Source organism: Magallana gigas, chromosome 1 (genome assembly GCF_963853765.1).
Source record: "Magallana gigas chromosome 1, xbMagGiga1.1, whole genome shotgun sequence".
Taxonomy (NCBI): domain Eukaryota; kingdom Metazoa; phylum Mollusca; class Bivalvia; order Ostreida; family Ostreidae; genus Magallana; species Magallana gigas.
In genome coordinates, this window is record NC_088853.1 from 73,767,344 (window position 1) to 73,788,646 (window position 21,303).

Sequence of the window (21,303 nt, forward strand, 5' to 3'; positions counted from 1 at the left end):
ATTAGTGCATGCATCTTTATTGTGAAATAGAATACAATACAAGGGTATTTTGAAAAAGTGCTCTGCTGGCAGTAAGTTGCAGATCTTGATACCCAAGTAAGAGAAAGGTGGTGTCTCAGACCGACCCTTTTGCTCTTGCTTGTGGGCGAGTGAGGCTTCCCCTGTCAAAGGCTTATATTAGTTTTAATTCATAGATCAAATTATAAATTTGGCCATATTTTCAATGTTTGTCAGATTGGCTTATTGTGTAGTACATATATTTTTGCTCTCGAGTTATTTACATGTATATTTAAGCTTAAATTCAGTAATTAGTGCATGCATCTTTATTGTGAAATAGAATACAATACAAGGGTATTTTGAAAAGGTGCTCTGCTGGCAGTAAGTTGCAGATCTTGATACCCAAGTAAGAGAAAGGTGGTGTCTCAGACCGATCCTTTTGCTCTTGCTTGTGGGCGAGTGAGGCTTCCCTGTCAGTTTCTTGTAGATGCAAGAAATAACATTTGTTAACTTATTAGGATAGACTTGAATAATTTGTATTGAAAGTGAAACTTTATATGTGTTATTTTGTTATTCAAATCTGATATTGCTTTTAATAATTACAGTAATATTGTACTTGTCCAGCTGTTTTTGCTAATCGAGTTTTTTAAAATGAAAAAGCAAAGAATTTCGATCCATGTTTTAAATATATCATTTCTCCATATCATATCATTTTAAATATAGCATTTCAATCGAGAACTCTGATCTGTTTGCTTGCGAGTTGTGTACTACAAAGTTAAAGTTTGAATGAAAAAATACTATTTTCAAAATACATGAACATGGACAGATTTTTTTGATGATACACATGTGTGTTTGTGTGTGTGTATTTAAGTTACCATTGAACAAGTAACAAAATCTGATTACTTCAATTTAGTCAAATTTCAACAATTGCTTTTCAAGTTGCAGTTAAACAGTTTAATTAGAGAGCATAACTTTATCCACATGCATTATAGTGGAAAATTGACTTTTTCTCTTATTTTATGTTGAATATAAAAAATAAGCAAGTTACTAGGAAATTATAGCTTGTTATGTGCAGACCAGTTTCAGTCGTTTTTTTTTTCTACCAGTCCAGATAGACTGCATTGTTTCCAATTTATGTGTATTGCACTGCATTTGCTTATGTCAAATAAGTGTGTTTTTCAAAATTCCAAATTCTGAGTTTTACTTTAGTATTTTTAAGAACTTTATCAGAAGTTATAATTGTAATAGCATCAATTCCATATGGAGTATATATTGTAATTTTCAAAATTGTGACACTTATACTAAAATTTTGAAATATTTTGCTTTGTAAGAAAACTTGTATCTTTTTTAAATATCATTGAGACATTTGACATGCAATAAAATCGAATCATAAGTGGACTTGTGTGATTTTAATTTTCCAAAAAAATTGCAAAAACATAATTTCAAAGAAAACAACTGGATGTTTTTCATTTCTAGATAAAGATATTATTTCATTAAACGAGAATAATAATGGCGTAAAATATAAAGAATTCTAGCTGATATCAGCAGGTTTTATCCAAATATTCTCGTCACATAAACAAGAGGTATAATGAAGTTTATGAAAGCATCTTATTTGAATGTATTTGGAAGTTTACGAATCCCGTATATTATTGAATTTTTGACAATTTTATAATGTAAAGTGTAAATTAAACAAGAACAAACAATGAAGTTTAAGTTCTACATTAAATTAAATTAACCAAACAAATTTAATATATCCATTAAATTTACTTTTTTTTGCATGTTTAATGAAAATTAAACGTTTTATATACAAAAGGTATAATGTTAGTTTACGGAACACATAAATCTGTACGTATGAGTAAGTTTACAATTTTTCCAACTTTATTAAATTTGTTCTTTTACGGAACCCAGTAAACTTGAATTAAATGCTAATTATTTTTTATTGTTTACTGGCACACAATATGTAATTCTACATATTTAAATTTTAAATAATCGCAACGTTTAAATTGCATTTAAGGAGAAATTAAACGCGAGTTTTCGTGCAGTGTATGTCCTTTAGAAAAATCTTGAACCACATACATTTTAGCAAATAAAACGACAATTGTTTCATTTTTATGGGGAGGGAGGTGGTGCCGGTAAAGGACATGTATTGCTTGTGGCAGTTGTGCTATACTCTCATTTGTTATAATAGGTAATACTACATATTGATATAATATGAAAGTTTCCAATTACACTGTACATAGCTTCTATCATGCATTTCGACCCGTGCGATAGTTTAAAACAATTTTCAAAGCATTTAATGTAATTCAACCGATCATTTTTAGCCAGGCTCTGCTGAAAGCAAAGTCCTGGCTATAGGCAGGCAAATTGCCAATGTTACTATAAATAGTACAAATAAACAAAAAACCAAACAGCGTCGAGGTAAAGCTTCCGTTATACCAAATAGTTACACAAAGAGCCACGTTTTGTCAAAAGTGTTTGCATTTTGTTTCTTTTTTTCAATTTCGAATGAATTGTCTATCTTTTTTAGTTTTCTTATTAATAACGTGTTTTTAAAACAATACTATGCATGTTGGACACATACAATGCGCATGAATTTCCATGAACTACTTTGCTGCGCGATGAAGAAACGGGGATTGATGCAAAATTCAAGGCAGCAACTGTTGAACTTTTTAACTTCTACTAGACAGACATATTTTTTGTTTATAGCCGCTTCCAAATTTGGTCACTCTGATGCTCTGCCGACATTAAAAGCATATGAGAGAGAGAGAGAGAGAGAGAGAGAGAGAGAGAGAGAGAGAGATACTTTCAGTCTTTACTACACAATATGCATAAAGACACACCAAAAGAGCCCGGATTTCAGTACTTCAGTACTTTGATTGAAATTTATTTTTCTGGATCCCCGTCTGATACGTCCGCCTTTTTGTATATTAGAATTACATGTACGTTGATCATATGTACACATTAACTTAATCTGCTATGTTATGTGACGATAACATTTTTTATCAATGTTTTTGCAGGATAGGTACCAAATAACAGCCTATTTGTTGGTTTTTGCACTGATTATTTGAGATAATTTGCCGCCATCTTTTATGCATTCCACACACGACCCACAGTTTCTTTATTTGGTGTTCTGTGTGTATGGCGACAAATTGGTAAATTTGCACCACTCGCCCCTTGTAGCTTCACCCCGATTACATTTTATCTGGCTAAGTGTAATGTTGTAGTATATTAAATACACACATCATTGTTTGCAGTGCTTATTTACAACTATAGAGGAGATTTACTTACATACAAAGTAAACATTTGTATGATTTATATGTAATTACTGTCAATTTTTGGTGCGTGGAAGGGGGGGGGGTAGGAAACTACAGAGAAACTTAACTTAGCTTTGATATATATGCTTGTCTATACCTTTTATTCATTCTTGTTGATATATCAATGAATGAATTATAACAAAATACAACAATTAATTTTGAAATATTCATGCACAATCAAATTTTTAAAAAGTTTTACTGTTCTCTGTACAAGAAATCGGCAATGTGAAAAAATTGGCACCATATCACCCCTACCTTTAAGGTCAGACGACACGTTCCTTGAGAATCTTTTTTGTATCTCCTCGTCATAAAGAGTTCCAATAAAAAATATTAACTTTATAATTACTTTAAAAATGATTAAAATTTACTTTGATTGGGTATATGTCTAGATGGCCGAGTGGAGATATAGTTATAATGTTGTAAGTTTCGCTGTGCTCTAGTTTTATTTATTTTTATATCAGCAATTCAAGTGTATTTTCAAGAGGATTATATAGGGAATTGCATACTCTAGTATTTTGCAGCTTGTCAAAGTAATAGTAAACCATTAACAAATTCCTGGAAAAAGTTATCTAAAATTGAGGAACGTGTCGTCTGACCTTAATTTTATAGAGTATGAATCCTTCTATATTGAAAACAATTCCAAAAGTAAGACTCGTAATAAAATAAGTTGTTTACTGAGGAAAAGGAAAAAAATTATATTAATTAATAATTCCGTATGATGCGATAATATCTCAATGATTTGTTTATAATCATAGTGCTAGTGTATGACTGTATGCATATATAAAAAAATAAGTAATGCTTATATATGTATTGGTGAAACCGAACTGATTATTTATATTTAGATTATTTAGATACATGTACTAATCTTCATGCGCGGATCTAGAAAGGAGGGGGTCAGGGGATCTGGACCCCCTCCTCGGGAAAAATGGAGCTTATTAAATTTACATAGTAAAATTATTTAAAATTGACCTAGGAACCCCCTACAGAAAAATTAGCTACGCTTATGAAGTTTTCTACCATAACCGCATTTTTACACAAAAGTGGTGAATAAACCCGGGGTTTAAACTATTACTGGTGGTGAAATACCCCAGGGTTCAAACGCATCAGGTGGAAATGCACCAGGCCAATCAAAATCACTTAGATCCGCGAAGCACATGCATTATTAGTAGTCTACTTAGATATTCTGTGTAAAAGTAAATACAAATAATTATTTAGTTAGGTAGGGAGAAGTGAACATAGCATTTATTTGTATATAAGAGCATGTACGGATGATCTTTATTTAGAACAGTTTGATATCGCTAGGATACACATTTTCAGATCCTTGATTTGATTATTTAAATATTGAATCTCGAATTTCAAATCTTGAATCTCGTATTTCGAATCTCGTATTTTGAATCTCGAATCTCGAATCTCGAATGATCCTTCTCGGCTTTCGTACTTTTGATTATCCGAGGTTGGTAGTGTGTTTCGGAAAAAGTCTGAGGCAAGTAAAGAGACATATAAAGAAAATTAATTAGTCCAAAACTAGTGCACGTTTTTCTGCGCAATAAATTTGCAATTTCTTAAATAAGTGGCACTGTAGCTCCAAGGTTGTTCATCCAAATATTTTCAGATCTGGAGCTACAGACCTGCAGCTATTTGCAGCATTCAAAAAATATTGCCCCCAGATAAATACGATCAAAACATTAAAACTACTGATACACAAGAAACAGGGACCTATTTCTTTACGTAAATAAGAGTATATGAGTATAGTCTACTAATGCATTTTCCATAGGCGGTAATGTTAACATGCTGCGGCCCTAATTTTCGTTCAGCAACAAGGGACCTCTTGAATGAAAGCTCGTCCAATTATCTCTTTACTGTTAAAATTTTGTGGTGTGAAGTCTGATTCGTTTTCCGGCAGAAAGCGTCTGTACTGAAAAACTCTGAAAATGAAACTTAAAGTAGGGAATTTCACAGTTTTAAAAAGGGTGTACATCAAACAATTTGAACTTTCTCCTTCAAATGATAATTCAATTTTGACTTTTGCTTTTAAAATTGCAAATCCTCTTTATCTGACATGTGTCAAGCATTCTGATATACACTCTGCAAGTATAGGCACTAATTTGCTTAAAGGCACTACTTTGTTGTCCTACCAAGTCAAAAATAGTTAGAGGGATATACTCACATAGTAATTCAGAATAGAATAATCATTGTGCGTGTTATGTGACCCTACGTATAGTAAACACAAAGAAAAATAACGAACAATATAAATATAATGACGAGAGCATCGACAGAGCAACATTGGAAATTTCACTTAGTTGAATTTCTTTCTCTCCCTCTTTTGATATCGTAAAACCACAAAAAATATGTTTCAGGTGAACTGACTTGCAATTTGGGCAACTCATTTAGTTTGATTAATTAGTAAGTGTAAATTTAGTTGAGCACTTATCATTATAAACAATTTTTGACATGTAAGTGAATGCATACATGTACAATATTTTTCAGCTATTAATATTCGAACATTACTTTCACATCCACCTCTAAATAATGAAAGAAGCATAACGAAGATGAGTGAAAATCCACTTCGAAAGTGCTTGAATCCTTGTTTCGTTTCTCGGAAAGTAATTGTTTACCTTCAAATAATTTTTGCTGATCAAATACAGAAAGGCCCATTGTTCGTGATCAATGTATTTATAAAGTTGTTTCTGTTTCATTACAGTGTGACATGAAACTTATAGGAGTGACTGGGAATCAGAGACGACCGGGAATTGGAGACTTCATTGTATTAACTCATCTTCACTGTATTAGCTTGTCTTCAACATAGCGTTTTTATGTGGTATTGATTTTGCTCTACATCAATCTTGTAAACTTACTAAAAAAGACAAATGGTTTTGCAACTTGAACATGTATTAAGAAAATAACAATATAACTGTTTGAGGTCTCTTTACAGTTTCCTTGTGTATCAATAAAGAGTGAACTGAAGAAAAAATTTATGTGGTATAGTATTCTTGTAATATCACTATGTTTGTGTAGCTATATAGTATTCCTGTAATATCACTATGTTCGTGTAGCTATACTTTGTACTTTTAGGTCACCTGAGTCATTCAGGAGACCCATTGCTATCACAAGTTCGTTGTCGTGTGTCATTCATAGACATTATAGTATTCATCTTTTAAATGGGTATGAGGGCAGTAGTCATTGTGTTAGTCCTAGGGTAAGAACTGTTGCTCGAAGGCATTGGTCGAGGACATCAATTTCTTACCAATGAACCGACAATATGACTATTGCACTCATCCCTATTTGATGATTAATCTGTAAACAAGTAAAACATATCCTTGTGGTAATGTCAGTGCTGGGATATTGTCTGATTATCTTCCTGGGGGACATTCAAACAATCAGCCAGGATAAGGGGGATAGCCATCATATGTCATAAGCTAGTAGATAATATAAATGACCTCATATATAATTTGGAAAGTTCTCATTTTACATATACCGGTTTTTGAAAATAAGGTTTGATTTGTTTTTTGATAACAGTTAAAGTCTGTTCTCTACCTGGGGTAATGACACAACTGCATGTAGTTTATAAATTATCCATTGTAAACAAGAGCTAGATAATGTCACATTTCACAAAAAAGTTACAATAGGATCAGAAAAAGTGCAAATTGTAGGTAAGCCCTCTTTTCTAAAACAGACCTAAAATTAAGTCATGGTGATGTTGGAAAAAGGAACAAAGAAAGAGAACATGTTAAGCAGAAAAAGTCTGAGAGAGAGAGAGAGAGAGAGAGAGAGAGAGAGAGAGAGAGAGAGAAACAGAGCAAGATTTCATGTACGGTACATGTTACAAGAAAAGGGAATGAGAGAGGGTGTACAAGTTAGTGGGACAAACATAGCAAGAGTTCATGTACATGCAAGAATGAGAGAGAGAGAGAGAGAGAGAGAGAGAGAGAGAGAGAACAAAGTAAGATAATGATGAAAAAAGTGAAAGAGAAAGAGAGAATTAAAGAATAGCAAGAGCGCATATTTAGCAGCGATTACCAGGTAAATAACTGTTAAACAGGGAAAGTTTGAGAGAGAGAGACAGAGAGAGAAAGAAAGAGAAAGTACATAAGTCTGCATGAGAGAGAAATAGACACAGAAAGCTGGCATATATGGAGGGTAATCGTGTTCAAAAATCCAGACATGTAAACTTGAAATCCGAATATGTAATCGTGTTGGTGTGTAAGTCTGAGTATGAATATGTGTAATTCTGACCGTGTAACCTAATATGTTTTACGGTGCGACCGTTGGGGCGAGCACAGCATGTGATCAAACAATGAATTATAATAAATTAATAAAATAAAATTAACAACGTGAAATTTGAATGCCAAAAAATAAAACATACCTATTTTTCAGTAAATTTCATTATTCATAGTTTATAAGATTTGTTATAATTTATTTATTTATATGTAGAACAATAGTTTAATCTCAGATACAATGTTGTTAAATAATAAAGATTTTAATATATAAATATTCATTGCACTGCATCTCCTCTTTTAAAGTGATTGTGATTATGATTGATCGATTGATTGATTTCCCCCTTTTTTTTTGCAGTAGACATTTTTTCTTAAACTTACATATAAAACTTGACTCATCATAGAGCTCCCTCCATGCTAAAATATTTTTCATTTTTGTCAATTTATACATAGAGAATCGACTTACCATGGATTTGCCCCTCCACTTAAAAAAAAAATAATTAATGTTTAATGTTAATTTTTAATTTACGCTTATTTGCGTTTCATGTTTAAAGAACATGGTGTTGTCCCCCCCCCCCGCATGTAATAAATGGAAGTGAAAATAAAGAAACCATTGAACTGCTAAAGAGCTGAAGGATTAGAATTTTCATGATTTTTTTTTCTTTTTGCTTGCAAAGATTTTTTGGATGAGGCTGCCATCCACCCACCCACCCCCTTTAAAAAAAGGCTCTGCTACGTATAACGTTACGTTTCAGGAAATTACCGTAATTATAGTGAACAAAATATTTGTGAGCATTCATCCAAATAAGTGCAATTTACAACTGTTTCCTGTATCTGAAAAAATGTCCTTATTCGTCAGCTGTTCTTTATCTTAGCCTTTGCAAGATTTTAAGAGGATTTTGGTCATTTCAGCAGATTTACAATAACTTCAATTAGAGTAATTTCCCCTTATCAGTGCATATTGTGACGTCAAAGCTGACGTTGGTTAAGTGTCGTCTTACTCTTTAAAACTCCCCTGAGAAATAAAAGTATGCGAAGTATACTGTTTTATTTACTTAAAAAGCATGATGTTCTTAAAATTACACATCTTATAAGCTTTTCAAAGGTTTTACTTTGACTCTTGGGAGAACGTGATGTTGGAACGTGAGGTTGGAAACCATTGGTACTATGAATTGTGGGTCAAAATTTACTGACTCCGAAAAAATATATCGGATCAATGTGTAAACGTTTGTGACGTCACACGATTATTTTTGATTGAAAGTGTACTGAGGTGAACTTTAGAGGTAACATTGACCCTATGTCGCTTACATCGTTATTGTTTTTACTGTCTAAATTTGTCTTGCTGATTCTCGTGAGAGTGTGAAGTGATAAAAATTGCCATGGTTACAGGGAACTACTGGGGCGATTAAAACGATGCATTACTGGTCCGATTTACTGACGCCAAAAAAATCCGTTGAATGTATGTGCAACTAAGTCCGATTTTTCTATTCACACACGCCTTGCCGGTAGACCTCGCTTCGCGCCGGCGCTGTGCGCCGGCGAGCTGCGCTCGCTATAAAACTCGGGCATAAACATGTGTAAGATTTGACTCAGTTCCTTCGCATGATGCACAATTTGCAGCTTTATTGCTTTCATCAGTTAATTAAACCTTCAACTTTGCACACTTTCAATCCGTAGTTTCTGCATTTGTATCCTCAGACTCGGCAATAGCACATCTGACATAATACAAATTAACAAATGTAAAGTCTACAATTTTGTCGAATTTTGACATGACCTTATATGGCAACTGCTTTGCTGCGGGGAAACGGCATGCCGTAATCGCCGGAATGGATACATCATAAACATAATATTCAGCTTAACTGTTGCAATTAGCTTTTAATGAAGGACACTTATCCATTTTCTAACGAAAATATCGGTTTTATTTTTAGAATTTTTTTTAGGTATGATTGAAACTGGACCAAACAGGAAGAGGGTCATGCACATAAAAATCGTCGCCGATGTGACGAATGCGCTAATTTCTGTAATATAATTCTCATGGTATTAAGTGTTTTGTTTTCCCAAGGACTATCAAACGACATATTCATTCACAAAAAGCGGTGATCTACGCAAAGCAATGTACAAGATGCCTTACATCTCGTCAAGTTAAACTCATTTAAACTCTTAAAAATGATCAATACCACCTTTCAAATACACTTAAAAAAATCTTCGCTTCACCCATATTACTTACAATGTTTTGTTGCTATTCAATTTTAAACATCTTTGCAGATTTTGAGCAAATTTCGACGCTGCCATTTTGCTCTGCTCCAGATATAACAATGTGACGTCAATATTCAAAGGGCAACTACTCTAATTTAAAAATAATTCCAAAGGGCAACTACTCTAAATATTTTAAGGACTTACTGAACACAATTTCTGCGTTAAATAATATGATATATCGAGATGAGTAGGTGAGGCGGCTGTCAATGACGGCCATATTGCCTAATATTAATCCTCAAAGAACCTACATAGAGATATATGAGGCAATCACGTGCCATGTTTAATCCAATGAAAGTGTGACATTTCAGTCCGAGGGAAAACAATGTATGATAAGGGTTAAAAAGAAATGCATAATATCTTATTTCTATAAAATAATTTGACATGTAATATAAACTGGAATATAAGTAAATGCGTACTCTTTTCTAGAAATGAGACGGATCAAGAAACTTAAGGGGGTAAATATATTTTTAGCGGCATGAGGTTCGGAGACCGCCGTGAGGTCCCATGTTGTAACTCCATTGCTTCTGAGTTCTAAGAATTTTTAGAGAGAAATTTTAACCGGGTTTTTCGATTATTGAAAAAGTGAAAATGCCGGGCGGGTGAGTGGCTGCCAAAAAGGTACCCTTATTCTACCGATAACTCCTCGTACAGTTTTTGAGATAGGAAATTGTTCTTTTGCATAACACTTATACATACATCAGAGGTATGCAAATTGCTAAGATTTTGATTTCTAATAATTTGTCAATAAATATCAGCTGTTGAACTTAGTCATTTTTTGGCAAATACATTGCATATTGCATATGCAATTCAGGTTTGACAAATGGATTATAATATGGATACTGTTCACACAAAAGAAAACCTGGTTTGCTGTTACATTGACAGCTTTTCTCTCGCTATTTTTCTGAATTAGTTAGAATAAACGACCTGCAAAGATTTGGTAATTTTTTGCGGAAAAATGTATGTAACTATACATGTATTTATACTTTTTTGGAAAAATTTCCAAGATTTGTAAGTCGAAACACCCCTGTTAGCTTATCAGGTTTGAATACAATGCTAAAAATGTGATGTCTACGGAGATTTTGTATTGCAGCAAGCCCGGATGATAACATTGAAAAATTGTGCGATGTATTCCGAGAGTATTCCGAATGGAGAAAAGATGTAAACTTTCCCCATTATAAATCTCCGTAAGGAATCTGTTTTTATTCCGAGTGAAAGATGTGTCAATGAAATTATCTTGGAAATTATCCCATTCATCTATTTTAATTGCACTTCTTTCACAGGTATGTGTATTTTAATTAAAAAATCGTCCAAATGTGCTGCATAAATATCTTGGGACAGACTATAGTTGCTTATGGCAAACAGTACATGTTCATAAGTGGCTGTAAAGCTGTATTCTAATAGCTCTCCGGGATTTTTTTATCAACCAATTTCACAAAGTGAGTCTGTATTGAACCGACATTCAGGACGCCATGCTCATATTCCGAAATAATTGCTTGAAATTTTAAAAAATGCCAATTTTCACCTGCATGATAGGCTTTTTTCCCTACATATTGCTGACAATGCAAAATGAAACATTTCAAAAAAATATTTATAACATTATATTTACATTTTCCAGTGTCTTTGCCTGTGATAACACTACGTATCTATTTTGTACTATATAACCCATAATACAAATGACGCCAAATCGAGGCGCCAGCGGGGTTTGCTGATTAGTATTTAAATATATAATCGTACGATTGCTTAAAATTATATAAAATATAAGTAATAAGGAATCATTCTTTGAGTATTATGAGATGATAATTTCGGTCGGGGCGTGATCAAATCTATCTTAAAGCCCTTCGGGCTTTATTGGATTTGATCACACCCCGACCGAAATTATCACCTCATAATACTCCAAGAATGATTCCTTATTCCTTATTTAATTTCACGACAGTTAACCTTATCTTTGGAATTTTTATTTATTTATTTTTAAAGGGCGCTTCTTATGTCTCATATCAATCAAAATCTCAAAACCAATATATGTCTTTATATTCTTTGTTTTTCTTATCGATAACTTTCCGAAAAATAGTACTTTCTAAGAAAGGTTGTTATCCAGAGATATTATGATTATAGACCATCCTTATATTTTTTTTTACATTTATTCCGTCCCTATTCCGGCGATTACGGCATGCCTATACCTGCAGCTAGCCTTTTTCTATCGGTGACGTCACTGTCTCCATATATGGTAATGTCAACATTCGACAAACTTGTAGACTTTACATTTGTTGATTTGCAACATGTCAGCCATGATATTTCAGAAAACGGAAATACAAATGCAGAGACTACAGATAGAAAGTTTGAATTATAGTGGCAAGTTACATGTAAATAACAAACAACATTTTACAGCTGCAATTAGCATCTGCAGGAAAAATTAGATTGAAGGCCTGCGGGGTCAACTCTAAAGTCTTCATCCCTGAGTTTTATAGGTTACACGATCAGAATTGCACATATTCATACTCAGACTCACACAACAACACGATTACATATTCCGATTTACAAGTTTACATGTCTGGATTTTTGAACACGATTACCCTCCATAGGCATACATAGGTGGGAAAGACTGGAAGAAAGAACATGTGTATTTCCTGAGCAGAGAATGTCTAAAAATAGTAAATGTCTGAAAGAGAGAGAGAGAGAGAGAGAGAGAGAGAGAGAGAGAGAGAGCACAAGAGAATGTTTAATGAAGAATGCCAGAGCTAGTGAACGCAAGAGAGAGAGAGAGAGTTCATGTAAGTGAGAGAGAGCAAGTGCAAACATAAAGAGAACATGTCTCTAAAAAAAGTGAAAGAGAGAAAGAGCAAAAGTTTTAATGATGCAAAGAAGTAAAAGAGAGTAACAAGAGTACACGTTTAGCAGAGGGAGAAAGGGCAAAGAGAGAAAACATATTGGTGGGAAAAAGTGAAAGAGAGAAAGAGATAAAGAAGAGCAAGCTTGCAGATTTAGCAGCAATTACCGAGTAAATAGATGTAAATAGAAAGTAAAGTGTGTGTGTGAGTGAGCGAGAGAGAGAGAGAGAGAGAGAGAGAGAGAGAGAGAGAGAGAGAGAGAGAGAGAGAGAGAGAGAGGAGAGAGAGGGGGTATGTACATACGTCTATTGAGTGGGAAATATACCCCAAAAGCTGGAATACATGTTGGAAAGACTGGAATAAGGTAGCAAGGGACAGTTTCGAATAAAGTACCCGTCAACATTTTTGTAAAATTGAGAGTTGCTGTACTTGAAGGCTTATGAGTGTTGCTAAAATTCATGAAATGATTTTTAGTGATTATCATTAGTTAGAGGGGTGTCTTCTGTTGAAATTGATATGCAATATGTAGGCCCCTTATGTTAGGTACATTAGAATCAGAAGTAAAATGCGAAACCTGCGGCTATGACTGTTGTGTTGACTTTACACGGTAAAATTGCAAGTTACAGACGGGAGGTAAAATAACACGAAAAGTAGGTGGATGGGACATTGTAATCTATACACCGGTAAGTTTCTGACATGTGATGGTGCAACATGCACGCGGTATGAGAGGTCAACCCTCTGCAGGGAATTAGCTGGGGGAGGTCTAAAAAGCTGAAAATCATGAAAAAAATCAAAATATGAAAGGGTCAAAATCTCATAAAAACCAGTATGTAGAGAATTTTACAGGTTTTGATTAGTAGTTTTTTCAGAAATTGGTGATTGGCCTTATAAAGAGTGAATTAAAGGTATGTGTGCTGAATGGTAACTGAGGAAATTCTGACATGCATCCCTTGGCTACAATGAATTGTATCCAAAAAACTGTCCCCTGCCACCTTCAAGACTACATGATATTTTCATATTTCTCCTTTAAGTGTAAGTTTTAGTGGATTTTGTACCATAAGTAATACATTTTGTGAAAATGGATGATTTTCTTGGCTATAAATGTCATGGCATGATTTATTAGCTAAAATATTCAAGGGGAGTAACTCCCTCTTAAATGTGTAGAATGACCACCACTAGAGTAAATTGGCTTAGAGAGTAGGCATTTACTATCCTGATGACAATTAATAAGCTTAAATTAATAACTGAGATAAGAACAAATACTTTAAAACAGTTTTTATCAATTAAGTCATTAAATGTATGAATTTGCAGCCATTTTGCTGTCTGATTTTATGAAATAACATTAATCCACCTGACTTTTATCACCCATTTTTTTTTTAAAACAGCATAATTTTATTTCAAATGAACTTTACATGTAGACAAATGCAGTTATCAAAGTATAAAATATGTAGAGAATTTTACAGGTTTTGATTAGTAGTTTTCTTCAGAAATTGGTGATTGGCCTTATAAAGAGTGAATTAAAGGTATTTGTGCTGAATGGGAACTGAGGAAATTCTAGTTACAGAGTACCGAAGACATGCATCCCTTGGGTACAATGAATTGTATCAAAAAAACTGTCCCCTGCCACCTAAAAAGCACTTCTATTTCCTTAGCAGAGAATGTCTGAAAATAGTAATTATTTGATAGAGAGAGAGATAATGTTTAATGAAGAATGTGAGAGACAGAGAGAGCAAAGAGAGCAAGAGTACATGTTCTCTAGCAAAGTGAATGAAAGAGAGAAGGAATAAGTACATATTTTGGAGAGAGAAAAAGAGAGAGAGAGAGGCAGAGAGTGCAAAAAAGAGCATGAGTACACGTTAAACAAATGATAGAAAGTTTAGAGAGAGAGAACATACATATGTTGAGAGAGAAATAGACATAGAAAGCAGGCATACATGTAAGAAAGACTGGAATAAAGAGCACTTCTTTTTTCCTTCGCAGAGAATGTCTGAAAATAGTAAATGTCTAAAAGAGAGAGAGAGAGATTAATAAAGAATGTCAGAGATAGTGAAACAAAGAAAGAAAAAGTACATGTTGATCAGAAAACTGAAAGAGAGAGATAGAAAGAGAAACAAAGAGAAAGTACGTATTATTATGTTGAGAGAGAGAGAAAGAGAGAGAGAGACAAACAGAGCAAGATTTTATGTACGGTACAAGAAAAGGGAATTAGATAGTAAGACAATGAGAGCAATATACACGTTGTTCAGGAAAGGGCATTAGAGAAAAAAGAGAGAAAGTACATATTTTGGAGAGAGAGAGAGAAAGAGAGCAAGAGTACATGTTTAACGCTGAATGTTACAGAGAGAGAGAGAGAGAGAGAGAGAGAGAGAGAGAGAGAGAGAGAGAGAGAGAGAGAGAGAGAGTAAAATGAAGAATGTCAGAGATAGACTAAAAGAGATCAAAACTGAAAGAGGGAGATAGAGAGAGAAACAACAAAAGTACATATGGAGAGAGAGGGAGAGAGAGGGAGAGAGAGAGAGAGCTTAATTAAGAATGTCTGAAAATAGTAAATATTTGAGAGAGAGAGAGAGAGGCAGAGAAAAAGAGCAAGAGTACATGTTAAACAAACAATAGAAAGTAGAGTGAGAGAGAATATACATCTGTTTGAGAGAGAAATAGACACAGAAGCTGGCATACATGTGGGTAAGACTGGAATTAAGAGCACTTGTATTTCCTTGGCAGAGAATGTCTGAAAATATTAAATGTCTAAATGAGAGAGAGATTGATTAAGAATGTCAGAGATAATAAGACAAAGAGAGAAAAAGTACATGTTGATCAGAAAACTGAAAGAGAGATAGAGAGAGAAACAAAGAGAAAGTACATAATTATTATGGAGAGAGAGAGAGAGAGACAGAGAGAGAGGGGGACAGAGAGAGAGGATAGAGCTTAATGAAGAATGTCAGAGATAGTGAGACAAAGAGAACAAGAGTAGATGTTTCTCAGAGAAATAGAGACAGAAAGAGAGAAAAAGAAAGTACATACTTTGTAGAGAGAGAAAGAGAGAGTGAGAGAAAGTTAAAAAGTGAATTTTAGAGAGAGAGAGAGAGAGAGAGAGAGAGCATTCTTAGCAGTAAATGTATGATACAGATAGAGAAAAAAGAAAGAGGGAGAAAGTCACCAATGTTTAGCAGAAAATGTAAAAAAGAAGTTTTAACAAAAAATTATCTACTGGTCGAGTCTTATTATTATTTGATGATAATAGACCATAATTTATCTATGCATGAAAATATATTATTATTTCAAAATATAGTCTGGTTTAAATTGATATATTCCCTACACACAAAATGATATTATATAATGATATTGTATAAATTTGTTATATCATTAATTTTAAATAGTTTTGAAAGAAAGCGGTTGACATAATTCTATAACACTTTATTTTTATTTAACAGGTTGTGAATCAAGAATATAGAAATGGACACAGCAAACTCCCTATATGGTGCTAATAAGTGTTTTAAGTGTCCGGGGGACACAGAGTACTATTGTGTATCGTGTCCATGTGATCTGTGTCCCCAGTGTAAAGAGAACCATGTACAAGATCTCAAAACAATAGACCATGATGTTGTGTCACACCGTGATAAAATCAACTACATCCCAACACAAGAGATCTGTGTGAGACATCCTGGCCATGTTTATATAAAGTACTGTGAACCTTGTCAAGTTCCTGTGTGTGATTCTTGTTTCGAGGACCAATCGCACAGATTCAAACGTTTTCTCTATGGCCAAGGACAGCATGAAATACTGGATATACAAATAGCCTATAAAACAAAGCGACAACAACACAGAGGAACCATTCACACCATCAGAAGTGAGGCTCTCTTTTACAGACCTGTTCTCCTGTCACGAATCAACAATGATTTCAAAACCTGTCACACAGAATTCTCCCTCTATCAATCAGAAATGTTAACTAAGTCTCAGACACTGAAGCATCTCATTAACAAAGTGAGAAAAGATTTCATGAAAAGTGTGTTTTGTGACTTTGATTTCAAACACCGATGTTTAAAACAGATGATAGAAATGAGCAGACATATTGTCAGCCTGCAGGAATATGAACACAGATATGTACAGCCAGCATTCACATTCAGTGCACTACAATTCCTCTCCTCCATAAAGACAGCCCTCCCCCAGATACATCTTACACTCCACACCAGCCAGCTCTCCATGACTGAGTCACTCAACAAGGAGGATGTGATGGAGTCACTGAGTGCAATCCAAATCACAGAGAGAGGAAACCGACGCGTAGGAAACCAGTGTCTGCTGAAACTGACGTCTGGTGCTGAGTTCCATCAATCTCTCACACTGACAGGTGTTGATCGTTGTTTACACATTTCCTGTGTGTCATCAGACCGGGTCTGGGTCAGTGATTATGAAGATAATCTCATCTTGACAGACACAACAGGTGTCCCTCTACATCGTGTGGAGGATTCATGTCGTGATTTATATAGAGGATTACACACAGTGAACAGTGAGAGTGAACTGATTTATATAGATTGGAATTATAACATCAACAAACTGTCAAAGGATATGAAGACAACCACCACATTTATAGAGAGAACAGACTCTACATGGGAACCACGATGTGTGTACTGGTCCCCATCCACTGGGGATCTACTGGTCGGGATGTATAGAGAGGAACTAAGGACAGGCAAGGTAACCCGGTACAACCAGAGCGGACAACTCACACAGACCATACAGAACGACATCAAAGGACTGGGACTGTATAGTGGACCTCGCTATATAACAGAGAACAACAATGGGGATGTCGTGGTGACTGACTGTCGTGCTGTAGTGGTGACAGAGCGTGGAGGAAGACATTGTTTCTCCTACACAGGACATCCATCAGGATCAGGACTAGATTCATACGGCATCTGTACTGACGCACTGTCACACATCCTGGTGTGTGATGATAGAACCGACACAGTACAAATGTTAGACAGGGACGGTCAGTTCCTGTCACATCTACTGATAAGGCCATCAGGGATATTCTCACCACACAGCCTGGGTTATGATGTCAACACTCACCGTCTCTGGGTCGGATCAGGGTACAACAACAAGGTGGTTATATACAGGTATATCACCAGACAGGACACTCTGACAGGTAAGTCTGAGTCATTATCATTGTAAATTATATAATATGTAGTTACAAGTCAGACATATATAGGATGTGATCTTGATCATCTGTCAATATAATGTAAGTACATATAATTGTTTATAGACAGTCAACATCACATGCATTTAATGAGATGCAAATACATTACTTGTCTGTAGTAAATCAATTACTTAGATACATGAATATGTTGATAATATCTTGATTAATAGATTAATTAGATGCCTTTATCAGTAAATGTTTGTTATTAATTATTAAAGGTTCTGTATTAAGACATTACAACAGACAAACATTGCTGTAACAATCATTATACAAGATGTGATGTTTGTAATCAATCTGTTCCATCTGACTGTTTGTGTCTGATGTTTGTAGATCTGAATCCCGCCACTGCTGATGTGATGGAGTCACTGAGTGAAATCCCAACCCCAGGGACAGAAAAACCACAGCAAGGAAACAAGTGTCTGCTGAAACTGATGTCTCCCCCCGAGTTACTTCACTCTCTCACAGTGACAGGTGTTGGTCGTTGTTATCACATTTCCTGTGTGACATCAGACTGGGTCTGGGTCAGTGATTATAGAAACAATCTCATGTTGACAGACACAACAGGTGTCCCTCTGAATCGTGTGGAGGATTCATGTAGTGGTTTATATGGATTACACACAGTGAACAGTGAGAGTGAACTGATTTATATAGATAGGAATTATAACATCAACAAACTGTCAAAGGATATGATGACAACCACCACATTTATAGAGGGAACAGACTCTACATTAAGACCACGGTGTGTGTTTTGGTCCCCGTCGACTGGGGATCTACTGGTTGGGATGTATAAGTATGATACAAAAACAAGCAAGGTAACCCGGTACAACCAGGGTGGACAACTTGCACAGACCATACAGAACGACAACACAGGACGGGGACTGTATAGACAACCTGACTATATAACAGAGAACAACAATGGGGATGTCGTGGTGTCTGACCATAGTGCTGTAGTGGTGACAGAGAGTGGAGGAAGACATCGTTTCTCCTACACAGGACATCCATCAGGATCAGGACTAGAGCCAAGTGGAATCTGTACTGACGCGCTGTCACACATCCTGGTGTGTGATTATAAAACCAAAACAGTACAGATGTTAGACAGGGACGGTCAGTTCCTGTCACATCTACTGATAAGACCATCAGGGATATTCAAACCATGGAGCCTGAGTCATGATGTCAACACTCACCGTCTCTGGGTCGGATCATGGTACTACAACACGGTGGTTATATACAGGTATATCACCAGACAGGACGCTCTGATAGGTAAGTCTGAGTCATTATCATTCACATTAATTAGATGTAGATAACTAAGACACACAGTCCGTGTTAATTATCAGTTAATAAGATACATGTAAGACATGTTTATCTGTGTGATTGTTTGTCGATATAAACAGCTCATTGTTACAGGGTTAGCTGTATCTATTTCATTAATTAGATGTACTGTCACATGTCATTGTATTTAGTTAATTAGAATAAAAGGTCATTGTAATTAATTTTGTGACACAGGAATTTGTAATTATTTATTTTGTTACAAGTCAATTGAATTAGTTTTATTAATTAGATGCCTGTAAATGTGTCAGTGTTTTCAGTTTAAACTTTGAATTTGTAGATGTAGCTCTGTCATTTCTTAACATGTATAATATTATTTAATTAACAGCTAATTAATGACTTGTTGTAGATGAACACACACCCCGTCCTGGTGGGGACCCCATGTCCAGCTCAACACCAGCCGTAGAATGGAAATAACTTGGATATTGACATGTTGTAAATGTTTCTGTACAAATCTATCTGCTCTCAAAACCACACATGTTGTTTGTCACTTTGTTCAACATCTGCAGCTGAAATTGACCTGTGTATAATTCACATGGACTGTAATACTGACTCCTGTTTATTTCACACTTTATGATTATCCAACATGGCTGTATGTTGCTGAATGTGGAATGTTAATTATACAAATTTTACTTTGTTAAAATGGATTAACATAAACATGAAACAGATATTCCTATGAAGTCTATAATAACTGAATAATAATCAAAGGAAAAAAAAACCTGAATGAATAAAAATTGTACTAGATCTTTTTTTCAATTTCAACATTTATGGTTATCATACCCTCACTCTGAAGGAGAGGGGGTATACTGTTTTACCCTTGTGCCTGTCTGTCGGTACGCCCTTCTGTCTGTCTGTGCTTGTATCGAAAGTTTCTGTCACATTTTACTCGGCAACTATTCATTGCAGGTGCTTGAAATTTTAATACACTCTTTGTTAAGACAATGGAATCTATTTTTGTACCAATCGGACATTGATTTCCTGTTAAATGATGAGTGTTTACTTTTTGCCTAAATTTTCAAACAAATTTTCGTAAAAGATTTGTCAGCAACTACTCATTGCAGATGCTTGATATTTTACACACTCTTTGTTTAGGCATGCCATGCATTTGGATCTATTTGTGTACCAATGGGACAACTTCCTGTTAAAGTCAACTTTGCTTATTTTGTATATTTACATCAGATCGGGAGTATTACTAACGTGCATTGGCTTACAGATATCTTGTTTTGCTGAACTTGTCCTCATCTGAGTAATATCATGCTGGTGTTGATAACTACATCATTCATTAGTTTATTCTGTTTCCTGTAGATAGGCCAATTTTACCTGACCTTGAGGGAAAAAAGAACACCTTCCTTGAAATCCTTACCGAGGAAGACAGAAAACGGACATTGGCTACGTAGACCACTTACTGCAATATGATGCCATTATCTTCAAGTACGCACTGACCCGAGTCACTCATGTGACATATTGCAATTGGTCTTTGTTCGTCGTCGTGTGGTGTCCATCATGCATCTTTACTTTACTATTTTACATTTTGAACTTTTTCTTGAAAACTAGACGGTCTATTGTAACCATTTTTGAATTGAAGCATCCCTTGAATAAAAAGAATCTGAAATATGAAAATTATGACCCTACCACCCTCAGGGCCCCATAGGCGAGGCTTAATATCCAAAAAAAGGCCAAATTGTTCCTCTCTACTCTTTGTACCAAAAGTTTAATTTTTTGTAAGGGTATAGATGATGTAAGATTTTTCTGACACTTGACTCTCCCCCCCCAACCATCCCCAACCCCCCACCCCCACCCCCAATCCCCACCCCATGTGTTTTATTTTCATGAATAAATGTTTCGAACATCAACAAATAAAAGCGGGATGACAGTCAGGAGTCTCAGATTAGAGAGTTAACCTCAAAATGAAGCTTTCAATACTAACATGACACTCTGTGACTTGTCAGTTTAAGGTCTATGGTACTCAGGTGACCGTCAAGGCATGTGTGCCGTTTGTTTAATTGTACTCACATAGCAAATGAAATGCATTTTGATCCATATTTTGATTTTGTTCATGTATAAGGACAAATATTTAGATCCTAGATTTTGTAAAAGACTAGATACTTCTTAATTTGAAGAATTGATGTTAAAGTGTATTTGTTCATAAGATGTCTGAATCAGTCTGACCTCCTTTTGTTTTT

At 35.0% G+C, this 21,303-nt stretch overlaps 1 protein-coding gene across 1 annotated transcript in view; it reads left to right on the forward strand.

The window, feature by feature from the left end:
- LOC117684046 (uncharacterized) overlaps window positions 1-20,885 on the forward strand; it is a 48,009-nt gene extending 27,124 nt beyond the window's left edge. The window contains exons 3-7 of the mRNA XM_066075133.1: window positions 6,013-6,129; window positions 6,244-6,290; window positions 16,038-17,743; window positions 18,125-19,054; window positions 19,470-20,885. Coding sequence (XP_065931205.1) covers window positions 16,060-17,743; window positions 18,125-19,054; window positions 19,470-19,537 — 2,682 coding nt within the window. The 5' untranslated portion in view covers window positions 6,013-6,129; window positions 6,244-6,290; window positions 16,038-16,059 and the 3' untranslated portion in view covers window positions 19,538-20,885. The remainder of the gene's footprint in view (window positions 1-6,012; window positions 6,130-6,243; window positions 6,291-16,037; window positions 17,744-18,124; window positions 19,055-19,469) is intronic.
- Window positions 20,886-21,303: the final 418 nt, after the last annotated feature.